At 47.1% G+C, this 25325-nt stretch overlaps 1 protein-coding gene and 1 pseudogene across 2 annotated transcripts; both read left to right on the top strand.

The window, feature by feature from the left end:
- Nucleotides 1-10628: 10628 nt before the first annotated feature.
- LOC122231563 lies at nucleotides 10629-10742 on the top strand (annotated as a pseudogene).
- Nucleotides 10743-20138: 9396 nt separating this feature from the next.
- Nucleotides 20139-24989, top strand: THY1 (Thy-1 cell surface antigen). Of its 2 annotated transcripts, none has more exons than XM_042958123.1 (4): nucleotides 20139-20206; nucleotides 22209-22269; nucleotides 22762-23097; nucleotides 23660-24989. In XM_042958123.1, the coding sequence occupies exons 2-4, from the start codon at nucleotides 22233-22235 to the stop codon at nucleotides 23770-23772; spliced, it is 486 nt and encodes a 161-aa protein (XP_042814057.1). In that variant the 5' UTR covers nucleotides 20139-20206; nucleotides 22209-22232; the 3' UTR covers nucleotides 23773-24989. The 2 variants fall into 2 exon arrangements, with proteins under 2 accessions (XP_042814057.1, XP_042814058.1); XM_042958124.1 differs by having other exon boundaries at nucleotides 20197-20277.
- The last annotated feature ends 336 nt before the right edge of the window (nucleotides 24990-25325 follow it).

Here is a 25325-nt window from a genome sequence, read left to right as displayed (position 1 = left end):
TGAATGTGCATTTCACGAAATAAGATACAGGATGTGGCATTACTTTCCCAGTACCTTTCTCTCTCTTGAACCCCCCCGAGATTCACTTATGAAATCAGGCCCTCCCATCATGAAGAAAAATTTTAAGACTGTGTCACTTTTCCTAAGATGTAATAGGAATTTTTAAAATAAACAGATATTTATGAAGCAGTGTCTTTTTTTTAATTTTTTTTAACGTTTATTTATTTTTGAGACAGAGAGAGACAGAGCATGAACGGGGGAGGGGCAGAGAGAGAGGGAGACACAGAATCGGAAGCAGGCTCCAGGCTCTGAGCCATCAGCCCAGAGCCCGACGCGGGGCTCGAACCCATGGACCGCAAGATCGTGACCTGAGCTGAAGTCAGACGCTTAACCAACTGAGCCACCCAGGCGCCCCTTTTTTTTTTTAATTTTTTTTTAACGTTTATTTATTTTAGCAGTGTCTTTTTTTAATGATAATTTATTTTTCAGAGAAAGAGATAGAGCAGGAGAGGGACAGAGAGAGGGGGGGACAGAGGATTCAAAACGAGCTCTACACTGACAGCCAAGAGCCTGATGTGGGGCTCAACCCCATAAACCATGAGATCATGCATGACCTGAGTTGAAGTTGGATGCTAAGCCACGCAGGTGCCCCTGAAGAGCACATTTTTTTAATGCAGCAAAGTAGAGATTTCTATCGCAAAGAATGTGATAATTTTTAACATTTAAGAATTTAGTACATCCTATGTAGTTAATAAAGGTACGTTGTATAGAAAGAAAAGTTTTAAAAACCATTTTATTATAACAGGAATATAACATATATCTACATCTATATGACCATATGTGTGATATATATACTTTATCTTAAAATAGAACGAAATTCTGGAACAACACAGCCCAACAGAAATTTCTGCCATGATGGAAATGTTTTATATTTTCACTGTCCAACATGGTAGCCATGAGCCACAATTGGCTGTCAGGAACTTGAAATGTAGCTAGCATGAGTAAGGAGCTGAATTTCTAATTCTATTTATTTTTAATTAGCTTAACTTTATTTAAATGGCACATGTTACTGTACTGTATTAAACCGCACAAATATCTATAGCATTTTGAACACGTTTAATTCACTCAACATTGAGTGAATTCAATAAACAAACGTGCTTCTCAAACACTAGTACCTATGTACATGATAACACTAATAGGTCAAAAAGTATAATGTAAACTAGACTCCAATAATAGTCACACAAAAATATAGAAAAAAAAAAAATTTAAAGACCATACATAACCCAGATTTAAAAACCTAGAATATCTCACTAAGGTATTTTCTCAAAAGATTAGAAACAGTGGCCTAATGCATTGAACCCAGGAAACCAGCAGAACAAAATAAAGCAAAAGTACTAATAATTAGGAAAATGATGGCGATAACTTGGGTGGGGCATGAGGCCAGCTCTCCCTTAAATAGGACGGTCAGGAAGACATTTTGTGCCAACATCTACAGTTGAAAGTGAATGAATCGTATGAAGGAATACACAGAGAGGTGACTTCTAAACCCAGGTTTATCGATTATTGACATTTTGGGCCAGATAATTCTTTGCTGTGGGGATGGTCCTGTCCACTGCAGGATGTTTAGCAGCAACTCTGGTCGCTCTCATCCCTGCCAGTAGCCCCTCCCCCTGCCCCAACTGGAGATACAACCAAAAGTATCTCCAGAAGCGGGCAAGTGTCGCTGGGGAGAGAGGAGGGGAGAGGAAGAAGAGGGAATAGCCCCAGGAGCGAACCACTTGTCTAGACAGAGAGTAAATGCAAAGGCCCTGAGGTGGGACAAGACTTGCCAAACAGCCTGCCAAGTGCAGTGCTGGCAGGAAAGATGATGCTAGGTAAGGCAATGAGATGTGGGGCCTACACGCGCAATCCCTTGTAGGAATCTGGGTTTTATTCTAAGAGAAAGGACAAAACATCGAGCCACTGAAGGGTTTTAAAGATGCACAGGACGTGACCTGCTCCGTGTCTTTAAAAAGAGCACTGATTTGGAGAATGGTCTGCAAAGCGGATTACTTAGTAGAGAGAATTGCATAGTGTTAACAGCCCCGGCTCTTACCTGTTGATGAGCTTCTCTGTGCCTCAGTTTCCTCATTTGTAAAATAGAGATAAGAATAGTACACATACCCTGTCAAAAACACAAGAAATAACAAGCGTTGGTGAGGACGCGGAGAAAGAGGATCCCTCTTGCCCTGCTGGTGGGAATGCAAACTGGTGCAGCCAGTCTGGAAAACAGTATGGAGGTTCCTGAAAAAAACTAAAAATAGAACTACCCTATGATCCCATAATTCCACCACTCGGTATTTCCCCAAGAAAATGAAAACACTAATTCAAAAAGATATATGCACCCCTATATTTATTACAGCATTCTTTACAATATTCCAGATATGGAAGCAACCCAAGTGTCCAGCCATAGATAAATGGATGAAGAAGAGGATATACAGAATGGAATATTACTCAGCCATTAAAAAAGAATGAACTCTTGCCATTTGTAACAATATGGATGGAGCTAGAGAGTATTATGCTAAGTGATGTAAGTCCGACAGAGAAAGACAAATACCATATGATGTAACTCATATGTGGAATTTAGGAAACAAAACAAACGAATAAACAAAGAAAAGAAGACACAAAGAAAAAACAGACAACAAACTAACTGGTGGTTGCCAGAGGGAAGGCGGGTGGGGGTGGGTGGAATAGAAACAGGGGATTAAGAGAGAAATGTATAGAATGGTTGAATGGCTATATTGTACACCTGAAACTAATACCATATGGTAACTATACTGGAATTGAATAATAGATAATTTTTTAAAAGCAAGTAAAATAATAAGAATAATAGTACACATACCCTGAGGGTGATTTTGAAGATCAAAAGGAATCAGGGTTTGGGGCACCTGGGTGGCTCAGTCAGGTAAGTGTCCGACTCTTGGTTTTGGCTCAGGTCATCATCTCACAGTTCGTGAGTTCAAGCCCCACATCAGGCTCCAAGCTGACAGCACTAAGCCTGCTTGAGATTCTCTCTCTCTCCCTCTCCCTCTCTCTCACTGTCTCAAAATAAATAAATAATTTTTTTTAAAAAGGGACTAGGGTTTATAATACACTTAGAATGGTGCCCGGCACATGGCGAGTGCTTTGTAAGTCATTTACTCTTTATTATGACTGCATTAATCCAGATAGAAGGTGATATGAGCTTTGAGCGATGACAGTAAAAGTATTTCTGGGAAAGGGCTGCAGCTGTAGAGCACCATGGAGTTAAAAGGTTTACTGAAAAGGCAAAAGCTTGGAGAGAAGTGGGCAAAAAAGAGCTCTGGGGGAGGTGGATGGGTGAGGCGAGTGGGCAGGGAGAGAAAGGAAGTAATCACGGACGACTTTGGCGGTTCCAGCCGGGCACTCGTGTAGATGGGGGTCCCCTTTATGCAGTGGGAAAGACGGGGGGTCAATTTAGGACATATTAGATTTGAAACATTCGTGTGGCTATTAATAGCTGATCAGTGGGTCAGAGCACAGGGAAGAGTCTGGACTGAAGATATAAGCCTGCTCATCATTTGCAAAAAGAAAACACTGGATGATTTAATTTACTTAGTAATAATATTTCAACGATTGCTTGTAATAGTACAGTCTGTAAATCAACTAAACAGCCACCAAGAGGGGACTGGTTAAATATACCGTAATAGGATCATAAATGAAATAGCATAGAACTGATAAAAGAATAAGTCAATTTTATATATCCTGATACAGAATAATCCACAAGAGACAGTGTTCAGTAAAAAATAAATAAATAAATAAATAAATAAGCAAGGTACACAACAAAAATATATCACAGACTGCATCTGTGTGCAGTTCCATGCCTGACCACAAAGAATAAATTTGCTAACACCATTATTTTCATGGATATTTCCGGAAGGATACACAAGTGCCAGCAATTGTAGCAATGGCTGGAGGGCACTAGTTGGAAATTTACTTTTTACTCCATGTTGTTTAGTATCATTGTATTTAAATTTGTTTAATGTTTATTATTTTTTTCATTTATATTCTTTATGTATTATGTATCTATGTGTCTATACGATATATGACTATAGGCCATTCATAATCAGAAAGCAATGCACACTAAACTAAAAATTAAATTGGGCCCAAAATGTAAAAGCTGGATCTTCAATAAGTTTGATCTACTGGAAATGCCTTAGCTATAGAACAACACAGAAACGATAATGTTTATTATTTTTGAGAGAGAGACAGACAGAGCGTGAGCAGGGGAGGGGCAGAGAGAGAGGGAGACAGAATCCGAAGCAGGCTCCAGGCTCCGAGCCGTCAGCACAGAGCCTGACGCAGGACTCAAACTCACAAACTGTGAGATCATGACCTGAGCCAAAGTCAGACACTTAACTGACTGAGCCACCCAGGCACCCCAGAAAGGTTTTGTGCTAGGAGTCACCCCCACCCCCAGATCCATCCATTCCCATCCCTCCAATAGCTCCTGGAAGGATGAATGGACAACATCTGCCTGATTCTCACCTAGAGAAGCTGAAACACGTGCTTTCCTACACACCGCACTCTGGAAAAAGAACACCCATCGACATTTTCTGCCTTTCCTCCCTGCCAGCGAGCAGCAGAAATGCCTCCAACATAAAGGAAATAGTTCAGATTTTTTTCCTTTTCCCCATCTAAGTGTTGAACTTCCCTTCACTTTGGGGTAGCCTGACCCAGAGTAGCTACAGGATGCTGCATTTGTACGCAGCTCTATTGGCTGAAGCCAGCTGGCAAGGGGTGCTGGGTAATTGTCAGCCTCTTCAGAAGGAGTTAGGGATATTACGAGCTTGTAAATCAGGAGACAGCAGCTTGCTTACAAAGCGACTTTGCCCAAGATGGGTCCTGACTTTGAAAAGCTGAGATAGAAGTGGCCTCGGAGAACTGTGGGATCTCTGCCTCCCCTTTTTTGCCAAAAGCCAATAAAAAATTTTTTTAAAAAAAAAGCTAACTCTGCTCACATTCCATGAGGATGAATCTTGTTTATCCCTAGGCACAACTGTACCTGCCAAAAAACTGCTAATTCGTTTTCCTTCTACTGGAGAGACTGAGTCAGGACTCGGGAGGGCTATTCTCGCCTCTCAGGCAGAACTTTCTGGCCCTCCCCTGACTCTGTGCAGTTGGAGAAGAACTAAAGTTAGCCAAGCCAAAACTCTGAGGTGGAGCCCAAAGCCCAAGCAGCCCCAGAGTCTATGCTCTCAAGCATTTGTGCCAACAGCTGCAGCACAGGAGACATGCATGAGAAATTTTTTTTTTTTTTTGTAACGTTTATTATTGAGAGACAGAGGGACAGAGCGTGAGCAGGGGAGGGGCAGAGAGAGGAGGAGACACGGACTCTGAAGCAGGCTCCAGGCTCCAAGCTGTCAACACAGAGCCCGATGCGGGGCTCAAACTCCCAACAGCAAGATCATGACCTGAGCTGAAGTCGGATGCTCAACCGACTGAGCCACCCAGGTGCCCCACGCATGAGCAAGGTCTTACCAGCAGGCACATCCCTGCCTCCAGGGGATGCTCTAGCCCCATTCTTTGGAAACCAGCAACTCACCTCTCCACGTGGCTCCGACCACCCTTGAGAGAAGAGGGAGCCACGGCAGTTAAACTTATCCTCACTTACAAGGTTCCTCTGCTTTACATCTCCAATCTCTTCCCACTCACTCCCCCACCCATCGCTACATTAACTAGGTCTTTTATGTTCTATATTCTGATGCTTCGACACCTGGGATGACTTCCCACCCCCAGGGTTAGCCAATTCCTAGAGATAATACACCATTCACCCACGAGTGCACCTTTCAACTGCAAACAAGCCAATCTCATTTAATCCATTTGGTCTACCAATTTAACTTAGTTAACCAGTCGGATTTGATGGTGTCCACATTCTCAACCATCTCCTTATCAGGTTCTCACACTCCAAGCTACTAGCCTTCATCACAGGGCCAGGTACCGGCCAACTGGAGTCACCCCTGTGCCCCCAGAACCCACTACAATTATTCAAAGTAGTAATCCTAAACCTGTTTATCTTGCCTCACACATTCTTTCCCACGGAAACCCCCTTCTCCCTCCTCTGCCTCCTGATTCCCAGACTGGCCCCCTGTGGATCGTGCATCCCTCCTCTTTGGATCTGTGGATATAACAAACTGCTTTTCGAGGGCAGTCATTTCCTGATCTGTTAGTCTTTACTTAACACGCTGAGCATTCCCTCACTGAAACGTGCCCATTTCTGTGGTGTGGCCCTCTCCTGGCTCTCCTGGCCTTCTGCCACTCCTTCTCACACTCCTTTGTTGCTATTCCTTAAATATCAGTGCTCCTTCAGATCCTGTCTCAGGTTCTGTTTTCTTTTAGGCCTGCAACCCTCCCTGGGTGCCCATTACCACCTGTTTGCCAACACCTGCCACATATCCACCCTCCACCTAGACCTCACTCCTCAACCCCGACTTGGACCTCTCCACATGTGTATCCCACGGGTACCTCAAGCTCAACTTGTCCGACACGAAATTCACGATCTTTTGCCCCAAAACTGCCTTGTCTCTTCCATCCTTCAGAAGAGCCGCACCAGAAACCTGGGAGTTCTTGCAACCCTCACCAAACACACCCAGGGAATGCCTATGTATTATGAGTTCTCCAAACTGAATCTCCCTCACCTGTCCTATTCTCCTCCATCCCCTCTTTCAAGCTCTCAGCCCCCTCAGCTAAGCTCCTATGCTCCCAGTTGCCCTACACCCACTACTGTGCACGTTTCCAATCCCACACCATTGCCCTGACTTCCATTCACCTCTCCAAAGTGCAAGTCTCGGGGCGCCTGGGTGGCTCGGTCGGTTAAGTGTCCGACTTCGGCTCAGGTCATGATCTCACGGTTTGTGAGTTCGAGCCCCGCGTCGGGCTCTGGGCTGACAGCTCGGAGCCTGGAGCCTGCTTCGGATTCTGTCTCACTCTCTCTATATCCCTCCCCGACCAGTGCTCTGTCTCTCTGTCTCATAAATAAATAAATAAATAAATAAATAAATAAATAAATAAATAAATGTGAAAAACAAGTGCAAGTCTCATCACACTTCCACTCTGCTTTAGAGATTTCCATGGTTCTCCACTGCTTATTGGATAAAATCTAACATCTTTAGCCTTGCAGATCCAGTCTCTTGTGATCTGGCTCCTTTTCCTTCCCCAACCACATCTCAGGTACCACCCCTCCTCCCATTCCATGCTTGAGCCACACAGAACTTCAGAATATGCAGTTCCCCAGACACACTTCCTTCCTCCATGACTTTGTTTCTGAGAATCCCTCTGTGGAGAGTGCCTTTCTTCTTCTTTCCAGAAAAACAACCACTGCTTTCTCCCAAACTCTCCTTGGAATCCCTCCTTTTTTTTCCCTTGTAGGAAGTACCTATAATACTTGATTGTTCTTATTTTTTATACTCATTCAAAAATATGTATTGAATAATCAAAATGTCAATAATCAAAGATAAAGAATCTTAAAAGCAGCAGGAGAAAAGCCACTACTTACATATAAAGGAAATCCCATAAAGCTATCAGCTTATTTCTCAGCAGAAACTTTACAGGTCAGAAGAGAGTGGCAGGATATATTCAAAGTGCTGAGAGGAAAAAACCTACAACCAAGAATACTCCACCTGTCAAGATTATCATTCAGAGTTGAAGGAGAGAGAAAGAGTGTCCCAGACAAACAAAAACTTAAAAAGATCACCCCACCAAACCACCCTTAAATGTTAAAACAGGGCACCTCGGTGGCTCAGTCGGTTAAGCATCCAACTTCAACTCAGGTCGTGATGTTGTGGTCCATGAGTTTGAGCCCCGCATTGGGCTCTGTGCTGACAGCTCGGAGCCTGGAGCCTGTTTCCGATTCTGTGTCTCCCTCTCTCTCTGACCCTCCCCCGTTCATGCTCTGTCTCTCTCTGTCTCAAAAATAAATAAACATTAAAAAAAAGAAATGTTAAAAGGACTTCTTTAAGGAGAAGAAAAAAGGCCATAACTAAAAGAAAATTATGAAAGGAAAAAAATTCACCGACAAAAGTAAGCATATAGTAAAGGTAGTAGATCAATCACCTATAAAGCTGGTACAGAGGTTAAAAGACAAAAGTAGTGAAATAAATTATATCTACAATAATTAAAGGTACATAAAAATAAAAAGATATAAAATACGATGTCATATACATTGATACATTGAGTAAAAATGCAATGCTTTGAGAATGTATTTGAACTTAAATGATTGTCAATTTAAAATAGACTGCTATATACACAGGATATTATATACAAACCTCATGGTAACCACAAGCCAAAAACCTATAAAAGATACACAAAAAAACAGAGATAGATATCTAAGCATAACACTAAAGAAACTCATCAAATCAGAATGGAGGAGAGCAAGAGAGAGAAGAGGTACAGAGAATTACAAACACACACACACACACACACACACACACACACACAAACACACAGAAAACAATTAACATAATGGCAATAAGTACATACCTATCAAAAATTACTTTAAATACAAATGGACTAAATGTTCCAATCAAAAGACACAGGGTGACTGAATGGATTTAAAACAATAAGAGTCGTCTGTATGCTGCCTATAAGAGACTCACTTCAGGCCTTAAGATACATGAAGACTGAAAGTGAAGGGATGAGAAAAAGATATTCCATGTAAATGAAAGTGAAAAAAAAAAGCTGGGGTAGCAACATTTATGTTAGACAAAACAGACCTTAAAACAAAAACTGTAGGGGCACCTGAGTGGCTCAGTCGGTTGAGCATCTGACTTCAACTCAGGTCATGATCTCACAGTTCACGAGTTCAAACCCTGTGTCAGGCTCTGTGCTGTCAGCTCAGCAAAAGCAGTTCTAAGTGGGAAGTTTACAGTGATATGGGTCTATCTCAAGAAATAAGAAAAATCTCAAATAAACGATCTAACCTTACACCTAAAGGAACTATAAAATGAACAACAAACAAAGTCCAAGGTTAGCAGAAGGAAGGAAATAATAAAGATCAGAGTAGAAATAAATAAAATAGAGACCAAAAAAAAAAAAATCAATGAAACTAAGAGCTGGATTTTTAAAAAGATAAACAAAATGGACTAACCTTTAACCAAACTCATCAAAAGAGAGAGAGAACTCAAATAAATAAAATCAGAAATGAAAGATAAATTTCAACTGACACCACATAAATACAAAGGACTATAAGAAACTACTATGAAAAGTTATACGCCATCAAATTGGAAACCCAGAAGAAACAGATAAATTCCTAGAAGCTGTCTCCCAAGGCTGAATCAGGAAAAAAGAGAAATTCCAAATTTCTATGAGCCCAGCATTACGTTAATACCAAAATCAAAGACAAGAAAGAAAGAAAGAAAGAAAGAAAGAAAGAAAGAAAGAAAGAAAGAAAGAAAGAAAAAGAAAGGGAAAAGAAAAAGAAAAGAAGAAAAGAGGCCAATATTCCTGATGAACACACAGATGCAAAAATCCTTAACAAAATATTAGCAAACTGAATTCAACAATACATTAAAAGGATGATTCATCACAATCATGTGGAACTTATTCCAGGGATTCAAGGATGGTTCAATAACCATAATCAATCAACATGATATACCCTATGAAGAAAATGAATAAAAATCATATGATCATCTCAATAGATACAGAAAGAGCATTTAAAAAAAGTCAATATTCATTCATGATAAAAACTCTCAACAAAGTGGGTATAAAAGGAACATACCTTGGGGCACCTGGGTGGCTCAGTCGGTTAAGTGTATGACTTTGGCTCAGGTCATGATCTCATGGTTCATGAGTTCAATCTCCACATCGGGCTCTGTGCTGACAGCTCAGAGTCTGGAGCCTGCTTCAGATTAGGCGTCTCCCTCTCTCTCTACCTCTCCCCCGCTCACGCACACGACCCCCCCCCAAAAAATAAACAAACATTAAAAAAAATTTTTTAAAGAAGGAACATACCTCAACTTAATAAAGGCCATGTATGACAAAATCACAGCTAACATCATACTCAGTGGTGAAAAGCTGAAAGCTTTTTCTCTAAGATCAAGAACAAGACAAGGACTTTGACTATTTGTATTCAACATAGTATTGGAAGTCCTAGTTATAGCAATCAGACAAGAAAAAGAAATAAAAGGCTTCCAAATTAGTAAGGAAGAAGTAAAACTGTCACTATTTGCAGACTGATACTGTATATAGAAAACCCTGAAGGCGCCACCAAAAAACAACAACAAAGAAAAATCTGTTAGCACTAATAAACAAGTTCAGTAAAGCTGCAGGATACAAAATTAACATACAGAAATCTGTTGTGTCTCTACACACTAATAATGAACTAGCAGAAACAGAAATTAAGAAAACAATCCCATTTACAATTGCATCACAAAGAATAAATTATCTAGGAATAAACTTAACCGAGGAGGTGAAAGACCTATACTTCTGAAAACTGTAAGATACTGGTGAAAGAAATTGAAGATGACACAAATAAATGGAAAGATATGCCCTGTTCAGGAATTGAAAGAATTAATATTGTGAAAATGTTCATACGACCCAAAGCAATTTACAGATTCAACGTGATCTCTATCAGCGTTCGCTTCGGCAGCACATATGCTAAAACTGGAACAATACAGAGAAAATTAGCATGGTCCCTGTGCAAGAATGACATGCAATGCAATGCCTATCAAAACACCAGCAGTATTTTTCACAGAACTAGAACAAAAAACTCCTAAAATTTGTACAGAACCACAAAAGACCCTTGAGTGGCCAAAGCAATATTGAGGAAGAAAGAACAAAGCTGGAGACATCACAATCTCAGATTTCAAACTTTATTACAAAGCTTTAGAAACCCAAACAGTACAGTACTGGCAGAAAAACAGATACATCAAAATGAAACGGCAACCTACTGAACGGGAGACATATTTGCAAATGATATATCTGATAAGGAGTTAATATCTAAAACATATAAAGAATTCATACAACTCACCTCCAAAAACAAACAAAAACAATGTTATTTTAAAAATGGGCAGAGGGGCACCTGGGTGGCTCAGTCGGTTAAGCATCTGACTTGGGCTCAGGTCATGATCTCGCAGTTTGTGAGTTCAAGCCCCACATCGGGCTCTGTGCTGACAGCTCCAAGCCTGGAGCCTGCTCCGGATTCTGTGTCTCCCTCTCTCTCTGCCCCTCCCCTGCTTGCTCGTGCTCTCTCTCTCTCTCTCAAAAATAAATAAGCATTAATTTTTTTTAAATAAATAAAAAATGGGCAGAGAACCTGAACATTTTTCCAAACAAGATACGTGATGGCCAAAAGACATACGAAAAAGACGTTCAACATCACTAACCATCAGGGAAATGCAAATCAAAACCACAATGAGATCACCCCACACCAGTCAGCAATGGCTAGATCAAAAAGACAAGAAATAACAAGTGTTGGTGAGCATGTGGAGAAAAGGGAGGCCTTGCGTGCTGTTGGTGGAAATGTAAATTGGTGCAGCCACTATGGGAAATAGTATAGGGGATTCCTCAAAAACAGAACTACCATATGATCCAGCAATGCCATTTCTGGGTATTCACCCAAAGAAAATGAAAACACCAACGTGAAAAAATGTATGTACCCCTCTGCTTAATGCAGCTTTACAACAGCCAAGATCTGGAAGCAATCTGTGTGCTCATTGATAGATCCTTGGATGACGATGTGGCATATATTCACAATGGAATATTACTCAGCCACAAAATAGAATGAAACATGGATGGCATTATGCTAAGTGAAATGAGTCAGACAGAGAAAGACACATGTATGATTTCATCTACATGTGGAATCTAAAAAAACAAACAAACAAAAAAAACAGAAACAGACTTAAAAATACAGAGAACAAATTGGTGGCTGCCAGAGGAGAGGGGGTAAGGAAATGGGCAAAATAAGTGAAGGGGATTAAGAGATACAAACTTCCAATTGTAAGATAAATAAGTCACATGGATGAAAAGTACAGCATAGGGAATATAGTCAACAATATGGTTAATGCCTTCATATGGTGACAGAGAGTAACTACACTTACTATGGTGAGCATTTCTTAATGTGATTGTCGGATCACTGTCATACACCTGAAATTAGTATTATACTCTACGTTAACTAACGAATTTAAATAAAAACTTAAAAAATATATATTGTTTGGGGGCGCCTGGGTGGCTCAGTCGGTTAAGCGTCTGACTTCAGCTTGGGTCATGATCTTCACAGTTTGTGAGTTCAAGCCCCGCGTCGGGCTCTGTGCTGACAGCTCAGAGCCTGGAGCTTGCCTCGGATTCTGTGTCTCCCTCTCTCTCTGCCCCTCCCTGAATTGTGCTCTGTCTCTGTCTCTCAAAAATAAATTTAGAAAACATGACCAAAAAATATATATTGTATGTCAACTATACTTCAAATACATACATACATACATACAATTGAGAAGCGACTTTGTGCTGGGACCTGGAGGTCCCAAAGATATAGCAGTAAACAAGACAGACACTGACCCTGACCTCAAGGCAGTGTCTATCATACCACCTTGTTTCCCAAGGTGTCCTCCCTAACACTGCTCTGAACATAGTAAAAGAGTAAAAAACCACCTGGCCAGGAGAGGGTCTACATGGCCCTCTGTTCATCCCCTATTCTGTCCCTAGAGTAATTTTTCTAAAGAATGCATCTATCTGTACCCTTCTGTAGACCACTGTTGACTCCCCATCACCCATGCCCAAAGACACAAGGGCTTCCTCGGCTGGCTCTTCCCCATTTCTCCAATGTTCCCTCTCAACGTGCACTGTCTCAGACAACCCCAAACTGCCTGCATTTTCGCATACCCACTTTGCTTTGCTTTGTCTCTATGCCTTTGCTCGTACCATCCCCTCTGTCTTAATGCCCTTCCTTCTCTTCATCTGGTTCATTTGTTATCTATTGCTGTATATCAAACCACTCAGACTAGTAACTAAAGGCAACCACTATTCTGTGAATCATCAGTTTGGTTACAGATCAGCTGGAACAGTGCGTAGATACGCTCCAAACTGAGTTGGCTGGGCTCACCCATGCACTATGGTCAGCTGACAGGTGCACTGGGGCTGGATGCTCCAAGAGGAACTCACACAGTGTCTAGTCATTGGGTGAGGCTGCCAGCTGGAGCATCTCAATTCAGGCTTCTCCCCTTGGCTAGTCTGGGTTCCTCATGTGGCAGTTGGGTTCTCCAAGAAGCAAGCCCTAATGAACAAGCACTTAGGAAGTCTCTGCCTGCATCACATTTGCTGAAGTTCCATTGACCAAAGCATGTCATATAGCTGAGCCCAGAATCAATGTGGAAGAGGTGTGACTCACTGGGGGGACATTAACAGAGCAACCTACCAGTCCGCCCTCTACCCCTACCAATGCACAGCCTCCCCACATGTGAGATATACTCATCCTTCCCAAAACACCCAAAATAGTATTCAATCATGACACCAGGCTCAAAGTCTATGATCTCACAATGTGAGGCAAGTCTGGATGTAGCTGAGCCTCCTGGGGTACAACTCCTCAGGTGTGGCTCCTCTTGATTGACAGACCTGTGAACTAGCAAGACAAGACATCTGCCCTCCATGTGCCCAACACACAACTGTGAAGCAGGCATAGAATAGCCTCAATAGGTATTCCCATTAAAAGAGAAATGGGAGGCACATAGCAATCACTGATTCAAAGCAATTCTGAAATCCAGCCAGGTTCTGTTATCAGGACCCCCCTCCTTTGGAAGCAGGGATGTTACTTGAATAAAGTCCAGTTCTCCTTGGCTTCTAGTTATACCCACTTGGCTCCTGGATCTACCCTCTGAGAGGATTTTCTTTTCCATAAGAAAAATCCCTTGTGACTATTGGCCAGCTTACTGCCCATAGAAAGTTGGGGGCCCAAAGTCCTCCTTTCCCTTTTTTAACTATTTCCGTTCATGTTAGCCCAAACTAATAGAGTTTCTTCCAAAACAGTACTCTTCAAAACTTTATGGGTTTTCTATGAGTATTATTGGGTTCACTTCTTGCACCAAAAGCCACATACATAGTTACTTTCAAGAAGACTCTACTTCAGCTATGGAACAACATCTTTAATATTCTTAGGAACCCTTTTGTTTAACTGAGAAGGCCTACTAGACACCACCTTAAATCCTCTTGGGGTGTTAACAGAGGTTCTACGACCATACCCTTGATTTCATCTTTATCTTTAGGCCAATTCTTACTTTGGGAATCTGTCGCCTGCTGGAGAGACTGAAAATGAGAACTACTTTTCTTTTCCAACCCAGCAAACTGGACAGATCCTTATTTAGCTGATCTCTCCCTTATAACACCTGACATGCCAGCTGGAAGCACCTGGATGGCACTTTTAACATTCCATCTCCATATCTCTTAAGCCAAACCCACAAATTCATTAGGCACACTTTCTGCCAGTGGCCACAGCACTACAGAACACTGGTCACCCTTGGTCCAAGCGGTTTCCAGCTCCCTTGCCAGTACATTCACAATTCTTATTGCCTGTCCTTCAAGCCTTCACCCATCTCCCTGTTCCAAATGCCATCTGTTCAGTGTTTTAAGGTAGCATCACACTTCTGGGCACCCATATATGTATCAGATGTCTATCATTAGATGACAAACCACCTAAAACAATAGCTTAACACAACCACTATTTTGTTAAACTCATGAATTCCGTGGTTAGGGATTCAGACTTGTCTCTGTCCCACAACATCTGGGGCCTCTACTTGAAAATCTGAGCAGCTGGGTGGACAACTCAAACAGCTTTGGGGCTGAGATTATCTGGACGCTTCTTTATTTACATGTCTGGAGTCTGGGCTGAAATGACTCTGAAAGCTAAATTCACCCAGGACTGCCTACCAAAGTGTCTACACAATGCCTCCCCATGTGACAAGGGCTTCCTTACAGCATGGCCTCAGGATACTCAGACATTTTATACCGAGGCCCTAAAAGTGAGTATTCTAGCAAACAAAGTAAAAGCTATAAGGTCTTTTAAGATGTAAATTCAAAAGTCTTTTAGCATCACTTCTGCCATATTCTATTGGCTAAAGCAGTTACATCCCCATTAAGATTCAAGAGGGGGAGACACAGACTTTACTTCTTGATGAAGCAATATCAGAATTTGTATCCAGGTTTTAGAACCAGCTTAGTAGGCTTATCTGGGATGCTTTATTTCTGTTCTATGTGGCATCAGTAGGAATTACACATGCTTGTGTGATCGCACATGCTTTTATGACCATGTGGCAGTCAACTGGGGGCTACTGAGGCACCTCGGTTCTCCACACGGCTCGCTCCAACTTCCTCACATGGCAACTGAATTCCAAGAAGGCAAGTCTGAACATACAAGCACTTACCAAGCTTCTGTTTGCATCTCATTTGCTGATGGCCCATTGGCCAAAACAAGGCACATGGCCAAGCCCAGAACAAATGTGGAAGGGAATCACACAAAGGGCATGGGTACCAGGACGCATGATTCACTGGAGACTGTTAATGTAACAACCCACCACACCTGGGCAACTCCCATTCACCCTTAAAGACTCAATTCATGTTTCTCCTCCAAGAAAGCCTCTCTGACAGACTGGGTGGTCACTTGCCCCTCCTTTGGGGTCCCACAATACTCTGTGCACATCTCTACCTTTGCCTTTACCCTACTGTTTTCTAATTATCTCTATACCATTTCTGTCTCCCCCATTGGACAGCCCTTTGAAGGCAGAGATTGTGCTCTGTTGATCTTTGTAATTCCAGGGTCTAGCCCCATGCCTAGAACAGTGTGCCCAGAATAATGTTATTTAATCATACATCCATGAATAAAAGTCTTTTTTTTTATTTTTTTTTTTGATGTTTATTCATTTTTGAAAGACAGAGAGAGACACGGTGCGAGCAAGGGGAGGGCAGATAGAGAGGGAGACACAGAAGCCGAAGCAGGCTCCAGGCTCCGAGCTGTCAGCCCAGAGCCCGACACGGGGCTCAAACCCACAAACCGTGAGATCATGACCTGAGCCGAAGTCAGACTCAACCGACTGAGCCACCCAGGTGCCCCAAAGATTTTTAAATAAATGTTGAAAATTATACCTCCATGGTGCTTTGTCCTCTTGCCCTCTTCCCTGTGTTCTAAGAGCTAACTTTCATTTTTCGTCATACTCTCCAACCAAACATGAACTTCAGAAAGTGACCTCACTTGGAGAGTTCACCTCAATAGAGATTAGGAGAGGCCGCGCAGAGTAGAGCACTTGATTCCAAAATGTTTGAATTTTGGAGACCAGTCATGGTTCCAAAGAAATTTGCAGATCAACACAAAGTTACCAAATTTCCCTTCTTGCCTTTGGGCATTAAAAACACACATGCCACCCACCGCCATCACTCCAAAGAAGCAGAAAGGCATAACCTTAGAAGGAAAGCGTAGGCCTTCCCAAGGAAGGGCAATTATGTGTGATAAGACCTCAAGTAGCCCCAAATTGGGACTCAACAGTATGTGCTGTCTTGACATCTGATAAAATTTGGAGCATCTAGCCACAAGTCCTTCTTCCAGCTTGGCTCCTGCTAAGTAGTTCCCCTAGCCAATCGACCCTCTTTATCATGGGGACTAGGCATGGTTCCTGATTGTCCCTAAGCAGCGGGCTTCAGTTCCATGCCAGCCCACAGAATTAGTCAACAAGCCAACCAAATCCTCCGGCTGGAAACGGGCATCCCGCCGTTTAGCCAACAAAGCCTGCCTCCCACTGCTCCTGGCTGTTCACTCCGCTGTGCAACTCCTGTGTGCAGGGTCCTCCTCTGGGCTGTGAGCATACATGACCAATAACCTACTGTCGATCTCACCTGTCTGGTGTCAGGTGCCATGCGTTCAGCCATGTCTGGAGCCCAAGGGTGAAAATCCCTCCCTCATCAACACGGTGAGGAGGCGGTGATCAGAAGAAGGTGGCAACCTGATGGCTATGTTTAGAGCGTCCCACACTGTCCTCGTTTTTCTTATTTCACCATGGACCAGAGAAATCAGTCTAGTAGAAGTCTGAAGTCCCACCCCAGGGCCAGTGGAGACCACTGTGTGTGGAGTCAGGAGATCTAGGATATAACTAGTCCTGGCAGTGCTCCAAAGTATTTGTCGGTCCTTTGACAAATCATTATCCTCTTGGACCTGTTTCCAGCTATAAAATGATAGAACAGCTTCTGTCACCTGTGTGATTCTATAAACCCGATCTGACGAAATGGGTGAAGAAGAAGAGTGAATGGCTGGAGTCCTATGGTCACCCTAAAGGAATATGCATTTTTAGAGGAGTTTTCACCCCGCGTGTCTCTAGCTAGAGCAACCAGAGATGATGCGAGAGTCAGTTCTAAGGAACCAATAGGGCAACCACAGGCTGTCAGGAAATCTTGCTTTGGGTGGATTCTTCTAAACCCTTCCTGCTTTCAGCACCCTGATCCTGTCCCATTAGCAAATAGGAGGACCTCTTTTTTTCTTTTTAAGTTTATTTATTTTATAATCTTTTTTAAATGTTTATTTTGAGAGAGAAACCACACACATGTGAGTGGGGGAGGGACACAGAGAGAGAGACAGAGAGAATCTCAAGCAGGCTCTGCACTGCCAGTGCAGAGCCCAACGCGGGGCTCGATCCCACGAACCATGAGAGCGTGACCTGAGCCAAAATAAGAGTCGGATGCTTAAACAACTGAACCACCCGAGTACCCAGCAAGTGGGAGTTTTTAAATCTCCCCTTCACCATCTGGTCCATCCCTGCTCCCAGATTATCTCATGTGAACCATCAATTCCAATCAGCCAGAGATCTTGCTTTAGCAAACACACAACTGCCATACCCTCTGGAGTCCACACTCCCCTCCCCTTCCCGAGGTAAAGTGCTTGGGGACCCAGAAAGGAGGCCAGGTCCTCATAACCTCATCAAAATAGCACAGCAAAGCTTTCCATCCAACAACGCTCAGAGACTCGGCCACAGCGTGGGGAAGAGCATCCAGGGTCTCGTCCAGCCAGAGCCCTGATAGCTTCTGTAGTTAAAATGCCTCTGGGTATCCCCATGTTCTGCCAAAAAAGGAACAGTCTCCAGTCCCACCTGTGTGTGTACGTGTGTGTGTGTGTGTGTGTGTGTGTATGAGAGAGAGAGAGAGAGAGAGAGAAGAGGGATAGGCCCCAGCCTAAAGCAACTGTGCTCTGATAGGAAAGGTCCCTGGACTAAGAATCAGAAAGCTGTTAGGCGAAAAAAGAACACAATGCAGGGAGTGACAGGGAGGAGGCCAGCATTTCTGGCATGTAGCAGGAAGATAAATGGACAAGATGAAATGGTGGTGAAGGCTGACAGCCAGGACACCCAGGCCCTTAAAAATTATCCTACAGACAATGAGAAGCCAGACTGCCTGATCTATGAAGAGGGATGATCTTATTAGGCCAGGGTTCTGCAGTTCCCAGACCCTGGGGAGCCTGTGAAAAGTGCAGACACAGGCAGCAGGAATACTGGACTAGGGAGACCCCAGGTGGGCAGGGACGACTGCATTTTTCATAAAATGCCCCCAGAGCTTCTGCTATTTACCACAGTGAATTACCCCCTACACTGGACCATCCTCAAAGCTCCTTGCAGTTGGAAGGTTCCATCATGCTCAGTACTAGGAGGCCACCTAACCTCCCAGGGAGGCAGAGGGAAGTAAATCTCCCACTTGCTAGCCCGGGGATGACTTCCAACAGTGCTACTGCAGTAATGGAAACTGCAGTTAAGGTGCCAGGGCTGACTGCTATGAAGAAATAGGAGAAGGGGCAGGCAGATGGCCGGGAGGCAGGGCCAGCCTACAGGATGTCCCAACCAGAATTCACAAAAAGGCCATGAAGATGCAAATCAAACAAATAAACCTTCATTCAAAAAAATTCACCTCACCTGTGGGTGGGAGCGACAAGTCATTGGCACTGGCCACCAAAAAAAAAAAAAGAGAGAGAAAAAAAGATCCGAGGGCTTCTGGTGACTTGAAATTGATTGAGCTAGGGTGGATGCCCCAGGGAATCAAAAGCCTAGTTTCCTCCATTCCTTTCTAGCAGTCCTGTCTTCTCCCCTTCCCCCACAGTTCCACATTGTCTCGTCCCACTGGGCTGAGACACAGCAGCTGAGTGGCTCAGCACTGAGGACCGAGGGTTCCACTCACAGCTCAGGTGGGCTGGTCAGCTCTCCCACTCCACGAAATAGGCCTGGGAGTGGGATGGGACGAACCCCACATATCGTTGTGAGGTCAGCACAGCCAGGGATGTCATGTGGCCGGCACAATGTCTGGCAGAAAACAGTACTCCTGCCCCTGTCTGAAGACCAAGCAAGCAGTTACTCACTACGCAGGGGGCGGTGGGGGGCGGGGGATGCCTAGGATCAGGAGGACTATATGAAATCGAGAAGAACCTTCTGGCTATCTGCCCTGGGAGGTGCCAGCCCAGGAGTAGAGGGAGACTGAGTGCCCCAGAGCAGAAAGCCCCCGAAAGGGTTAGGTGTTCTAGGATGGAGGAGGGGGTGGGGCAGGGCTCAGGATCAGGAAGGACCCGCAGGACGCAGTGCCTGCCTTGCTTCTGAAGAGCTGCTCCAATGTGGAAAAACACCCCGCCATCTTCCTTTGGAGAAAGCCTGGAATATTCCAACTCCAAAACTTCTCACTGGAGGCTCCAGGGAGATGGGCTCCAGCCGAGAAGGAAAGGAGGAGGCAGGAGGAGGCGTGGGCACTGACCAAAGGGGCGGGTGGCTGGCCTGCCTCCTCCACCCCTTACCCCTTGGTTTTCCCACAGGCTTCTGAAGCCTCGGTCGGTCGGAAGAAAGGGTTAAAGCCTTAAAAGGGGAGCAATCATTTCGGGGTTCTGGGGAGCGCCTAGTGTTCCTTGCGCTGCCCCACCCTGATCCGCGGGGTCCTGAACCCTCTTGTCCCTGGCCTGGCCTGCCGGCCACAGGGTGAGGTCCCCCTTCTGCGGCAGACGGCCACTCTCCCACATCTATACCAGGCTACCTCCTCCGCCCTCTGCCATCCTTCCTCGCTCCCCCCCCCTCCCCACTCGGGCTCTGATTGGCCGAGTCCCGGGCCCTCCCCGCTCCTCCACTCCCACCCCGGGTGAAAACTGCGGGCGCCGGCAGGGTGCTGCAACTGGAGGCGGCGGTGCGTCCGGGGGAGGCTGCAGCAGCAGAGGACGGGAGCCCAGGTGGGAGCAGGAGCCAGGGCGGCGCCCGGGGCGCTGGGAGAGGCCCTCCCGACCCGAGGCTTCGGGAAAAGGTTCGGGGGCGCCCCGGGGCGGGGAGCTCCGCGGTGCTCGGGGAGGGGTCGGCTTCCCAGGCAGGGGAGAGCGGGACGCAGCTGCTCGCGGCAGGCCAGGGGCCGGGCCGCACCCCGCCTTCTGCGGTAGGAGCTCCCGGGCTCTCACCCGCTGAAGGGGCGGCTGTCTGGGGCTGGGGCGCAGGAGGAGAACCTGGAGGAAGGGCGCCAAGGACAGCCAGCCTTGGGTTCTGCTCTCCACACAGACGTCCCCAAACCGAGCTCGCCAAGGCGTGAGGTGGGGGCGGTGAAATTGCGGCGAGAGGACGGACGACCGCCGGCTGGAGGGAATCTCTGCCCTGCGACCTCGCGGAGGGCTGGGTGCGGGGCGTCAAAGGACCGGGGAACCGCAGTGCTGCGGGCGGGGACTGGAAGGCGGGCGGACGGGGGGGAGGGGAGAACTGAGAAAGGGTGAGAGGGGGAAGGGGGGACCTCAACTGGGAGAGGAGCCGAGTGAAATTCAGAAACGGAATGAGGATGGGGCTAGTCAAACGGCGGCTGGAGAGGGTGGGAGCGCAGAACTTCTCTGGGCTCCGGGCTGCAGGGACACAGAGCAGGGGAAATGAAAACATCTGTGCCTCCCCTACCGCTCGGTAACCACCCCCCTCTGGCTCTCCAGCCCTCCTCCAGCCCCAGCTCCATTTCTTCCCCGCTCTGGCCCTCTAGCCGAGGCTTCCCCTTTCCCTCCTAGATCTCAAGCTCACGTCCCTCCTCCGTAACTCAAATGTCTGAGTCAAAGCCAGATGCCGACCCCCTTTCTTCCCCAAGGCACCTCTCAGTTACAAGTCCGAAGGGGTAGGGACTGCAGGTTCAGGCTTCGCGGGACCTCAGCCTCCCCCAGCCTCAGGGCTGAGCGCCAGGGACCCTGGGATTCGACTGGCGGTGCACCTGGGCACAGGCACCAGGGCAATCGTAGCCCCCCCCCCCCATCCCCCGGCACAGGCCACTCCCGTGGCCTCTCCCTGGTGAGCCCTGATGCGGACAGGCCAAGCTATCTGCCCCGTGTGGACGCCGGGATATTGGTCCAGAGTAGGCTTCGGAAAAAGACAAGGCACAGAGCCCAGGCAGGGAGTCTACTGTAGCAGGGCTCAAGAGACATGCCCAGAGGGCTGGACATTTTGGAAACATCCTGCAATCAGAGAACATATGCAATCAGAGAGCACAGTCGCTCTCCCTTACAGACATTCGGGAACACCCTTAGCTGTGTGCCAGGTACAGTCCTATCTGGAAGCACGTTAGCCACACAGTCCTTTCAGAGGAAGGAAATTAATGTTTGTGGGTCACTTACTATGGAGCAGTCCTCAGTGCCAGAGGTTTATCATCTTTCCTAAACCCACCACCACGCTGTAGGTATCTAAAGCTGATTCTTTCATTCGTTCAGTATCTTTTGAGCGTCTGTTATATGCCAGGAACTGTTTGGGCACTGGGGGTTTTCTCCTGAACAAGAAACAGAAAGCCCCTGAATGGGGAGTTTTTGTGGAATGGGTAGAGTTTTAGTGCCGCAAAATAAAAAGAGTTCTGGGGATTGCACCACAATGCGAGTGAACTTAACACTGCTGAACTGGACACTTAAAAATGATTAAGGTGGTAAATGTTGTGATACGTCTACTTTGCCTTCCTGAAGGGAAAAGGAGACGGTAAAAGTCACTTACCCAAAGAGTTCAGCAGACACACACCATTATAGGGTGTGTCCACCCTTCCCCTTGCTTTCCTGGAGGGGGGAAAGCACCTAGTGGCAGTGTCACATTCACTAGTAAGTGGGAGGGGACAACCATGGAGAGCAGCTTCCGTGGCTGCCGGGGCCATCATGGCAGAGGCCCTCCAGCCCGAGCAGCAAGTGTGGGCACACCTACCCCACCTCTTGGCTGATACCCATCCTATCCCACCCCCAGATCGAGGACTGAGCTCTCTGCACCATGAACCCCACCATCGGCATCGCTGTTTTGCTGACAGGTACTGGGCAAGGGGCAGGGCTGGGATTGGGATTCAAAGCACGCTGGCTTCCTTCCCTTCAGAGGAGCGAGCTTCTTCCTGCCAACCTCAGAGGGAGGAGGTGACAAAGGGAGAGAGGGCTCTTTTTCATCCCTAAATCAGCTGAGCAGCCTAGCTGATCTTCTGCCTGCTTGAGGTGGCTTTTGGAAAAGCAGTCCACTGAGTCTGCCCCACACTGAGGTGGAATCTCCAAATGGAAAACAGGGACCTACATCAGCTCCCCAAGATCTCCTGCCCCTGGAACACCCAGGACTAAAGAAGACGAGGGAGGGGGGCTGAGTCTGCAACGGGGAGGTTGAACTGGCCCTCGGGGACCTCTGGGGTGGGGAAGGGTGCCCAAAGAACAGACCCTTGTGCCCTCCCTGGCCAGGCCATTCTCTACTGTTAACGTGGGTGGGAGGCCCCCTGCTCTGCAGGGCCCCCCAACTTGGATGTGGGCACTGCCGGTGCCAGTCTTGCAGGTAGCCCGTGGGCAGAAGGTGACCAGCCTGACAGCCTGCCTGGTGGACCAGAGCCTCCGTCTGGACTGCCGCCACGAGAACTCCACCACCTCCCCCATCCAGTATGAGTTCAGCATAACCCGTGAGAAGAAGAAGCACGTGATCTTTGGCACTATGGGGGTGCCTGAGCACTCATACCGCTCCCGAACCAACTTCACCAGCAAGTACAACATCAAGGTCCTCTACTTATCCGGCTTCACCACCAAGGACGAGGGGATGTACACATGTGAACTCCAGCTCTCTGGCCAGTCTACCACCAGCTCCAGCAAGAATGTCTCTGTGCTCAGAGGTGAGGCGAGCTCCCAACAAGTCCAAGTGAGCTGGGAGAGGGAGGCTAGGGAGGAAAGGGTTGGCTAGGACAGCAAGGCAGTCCCCCTTGACTGGGCCGAAGAGGAGAGGGGCCCCAGAAACCTCTCTCCCCCTTCCCCCAACTGCTGCCTGGTGCCCTGGGGAACCACTGCCCTCTGTGTGAATAGGGAGAAAGGCTGAGGGAACGGCGAGACAGGCAGAGCGGTGGAGCGGACACTTCCACCGTGACTGGGCAAATCACTTGGCCTCCCCAGCCCTCCTCTTCCCCACCTAGAAAACAGGGATGACACTAGCTGCCTCACCCATAGTTTTCTTTTGATGATGCTTAATAAAGATCTGATATGATGTTTGTTCAAGAGCTCAGGAACCTGCAAATGGGAAAGACAGGTGGTTCTAGTCGAGCAGACGGGCCCTGGTTCCGGCTAAGACATCCTGACACCAGCCTCCCCAAGGGAACGTGCCCTTCTCAGGGCCTGTGCCTGCCTGAATCCTGGGGCCTCTTCTTTCCTGCCCTACCCCTCCTCCCTCTTCTCTCCCCACAGACAAACTGGTCAAGTGTGAGGGCATAAGCCTGCTGGCCCAGAACACCTCGTGGCTCTTGCTGCTTCTGCTCTCCCTGCCTCTCCTCCAGGCCATGGACTTCATCTCCCTGTGACTGGCTGGGCAGGAAGCCACAAGGCCCAGGCCAGAGACCCTACTTCTCGGAGTTGGCTGACCCCCTACCCTCAATCCCTCACACACCTTGGGGAGAAATGGGGACCCTACCCCTCACAAGGAATCCCAGTGCCGCATGCCATCGTCTACCCATTCCCCAGCCCCACTGCCGCTCACACCCTCTCCGCACGCCACTGGCTGTCTTGTTTTTTTGTTTTTTTTTTTTTAACTCTTTGTTCCAGAGTTGCTTCTGTCTGGTTTATCCTTCCTTTTCTTTAGGAGTTTGTGAAAAGGGAAGCCAGGGTTGGGAATGTGATGGAGAGTGAGGGCATGGGAGGGGTAGAAGGATGGAGGGATGCCAGTCCCTGGGATTGGGGGGGGGGGGGGAATCATCCTTGCCCACCAGGACCAGAGGCCCAGGAGAGACCTGGATGAGGAGGAGGATGGGATGCATCTGGGCCTAGCACATCCCCCAGCAGGCAGGGATGGTGCCTGAAGACCCCAGATGTGAGGGCACCACCAAGCATCTGGGGCCCCTCACAAGAGGAGAGAAGGAACATCTCCAGGAGCGGCCTCTGCCACAGCAAGAAGCCGTCCACATACGGGAAGCAGTTCCACATAGGGAACTGCCGAGGTTCCCTAGGGGCCTCAGGCCTGGTGCGGCCCCGTGAAAAAGCAGATTCTGCCTGGGAGCCATCTACTGGCGGGTTGGAGAGGGGGTAGAAGAGAGGGTCCATCAGCCCTCTCTGCCTGATGAAACTAAATCTGAGAGCCTGCTGTCCCTCACCACCTCAAGCAGCAGTTGAGAGGGTGGCAGAGGACAAGCCTCCTCCCAGCCTGGCCGAAGCTCCTAAGAGCTTCCAGAACTCTGGCCCGCAGGCAGTAAGTCAGGCCAGGTAGAGTCCCAGAGCGGAGCAACTTTGGCCCGCGTTTGGGAGCCTCTTCCTTCCCTCCCCCGACAGTGCCAGCCCCTTCTGGCCGGTGGCCAAGCCTTGAGCCGGCCCTCTGCCCCACAGGCCTGTCCTCTCGGGGACCTGGGGGGTAAGGGCGTCTGAGGCAGCCCATGGAGTGAGACCCGTGAGCGGGACATGCCTCGAGAGATGGCTTTTCCCAACACCCGGCTCCCCAGCCGGCAGCTGTGCCCCGTCCTGTGACTGTGTGTAGTGCCACCATGGCTTATGGTATCTCATTAAGGAAAAAGAAAAGTGTACAATAAAACCAAGCCTCTGGAATCTGTCTTCCAGCCTTTCTCTGCTTTGCTCCCTCCATCTCTCCCCAGGCCCGCTCCCCTAGGAGTCAGTGAGTAGAATGTGAACGTCAGTGGCCATCCTCGTGCTGGGAGCTACAACAGGATCACGAGGTGGTTCCGGGTTCCCCCAGAGAGCCTTCCCGGCTTTGCCCCGGGAAATCTGGGGGAAGGCGGTGGGGACCATCCAGGGGCTTATTCGTTTCGTATTCCCCACGGTGGAGGCTGATTCTAAGCCTTTACTTAAAGGCCCAGGATCTAAATTCATGCCCCCGGCTCCCACTCTTCCTGACACCTCCTGTCGACGC

This window comes from Panthera tigris, chromosome D1 (assembly GCF_018350195.1).
Source record: "Panthera tigris isolate Pti1 chromosome D1, P.tigris_Pti1_mat1.1, whole genome shotgun sequence".
Lineage (NCBI taxonomy): Eukaryota > Metazoa > Chordata > Mammalia > Carnivora > Felidae > Panthera > Panthera tigris.
This window is presented reverse-complemented; position numbering and strand designations above follow the sequence as displayed.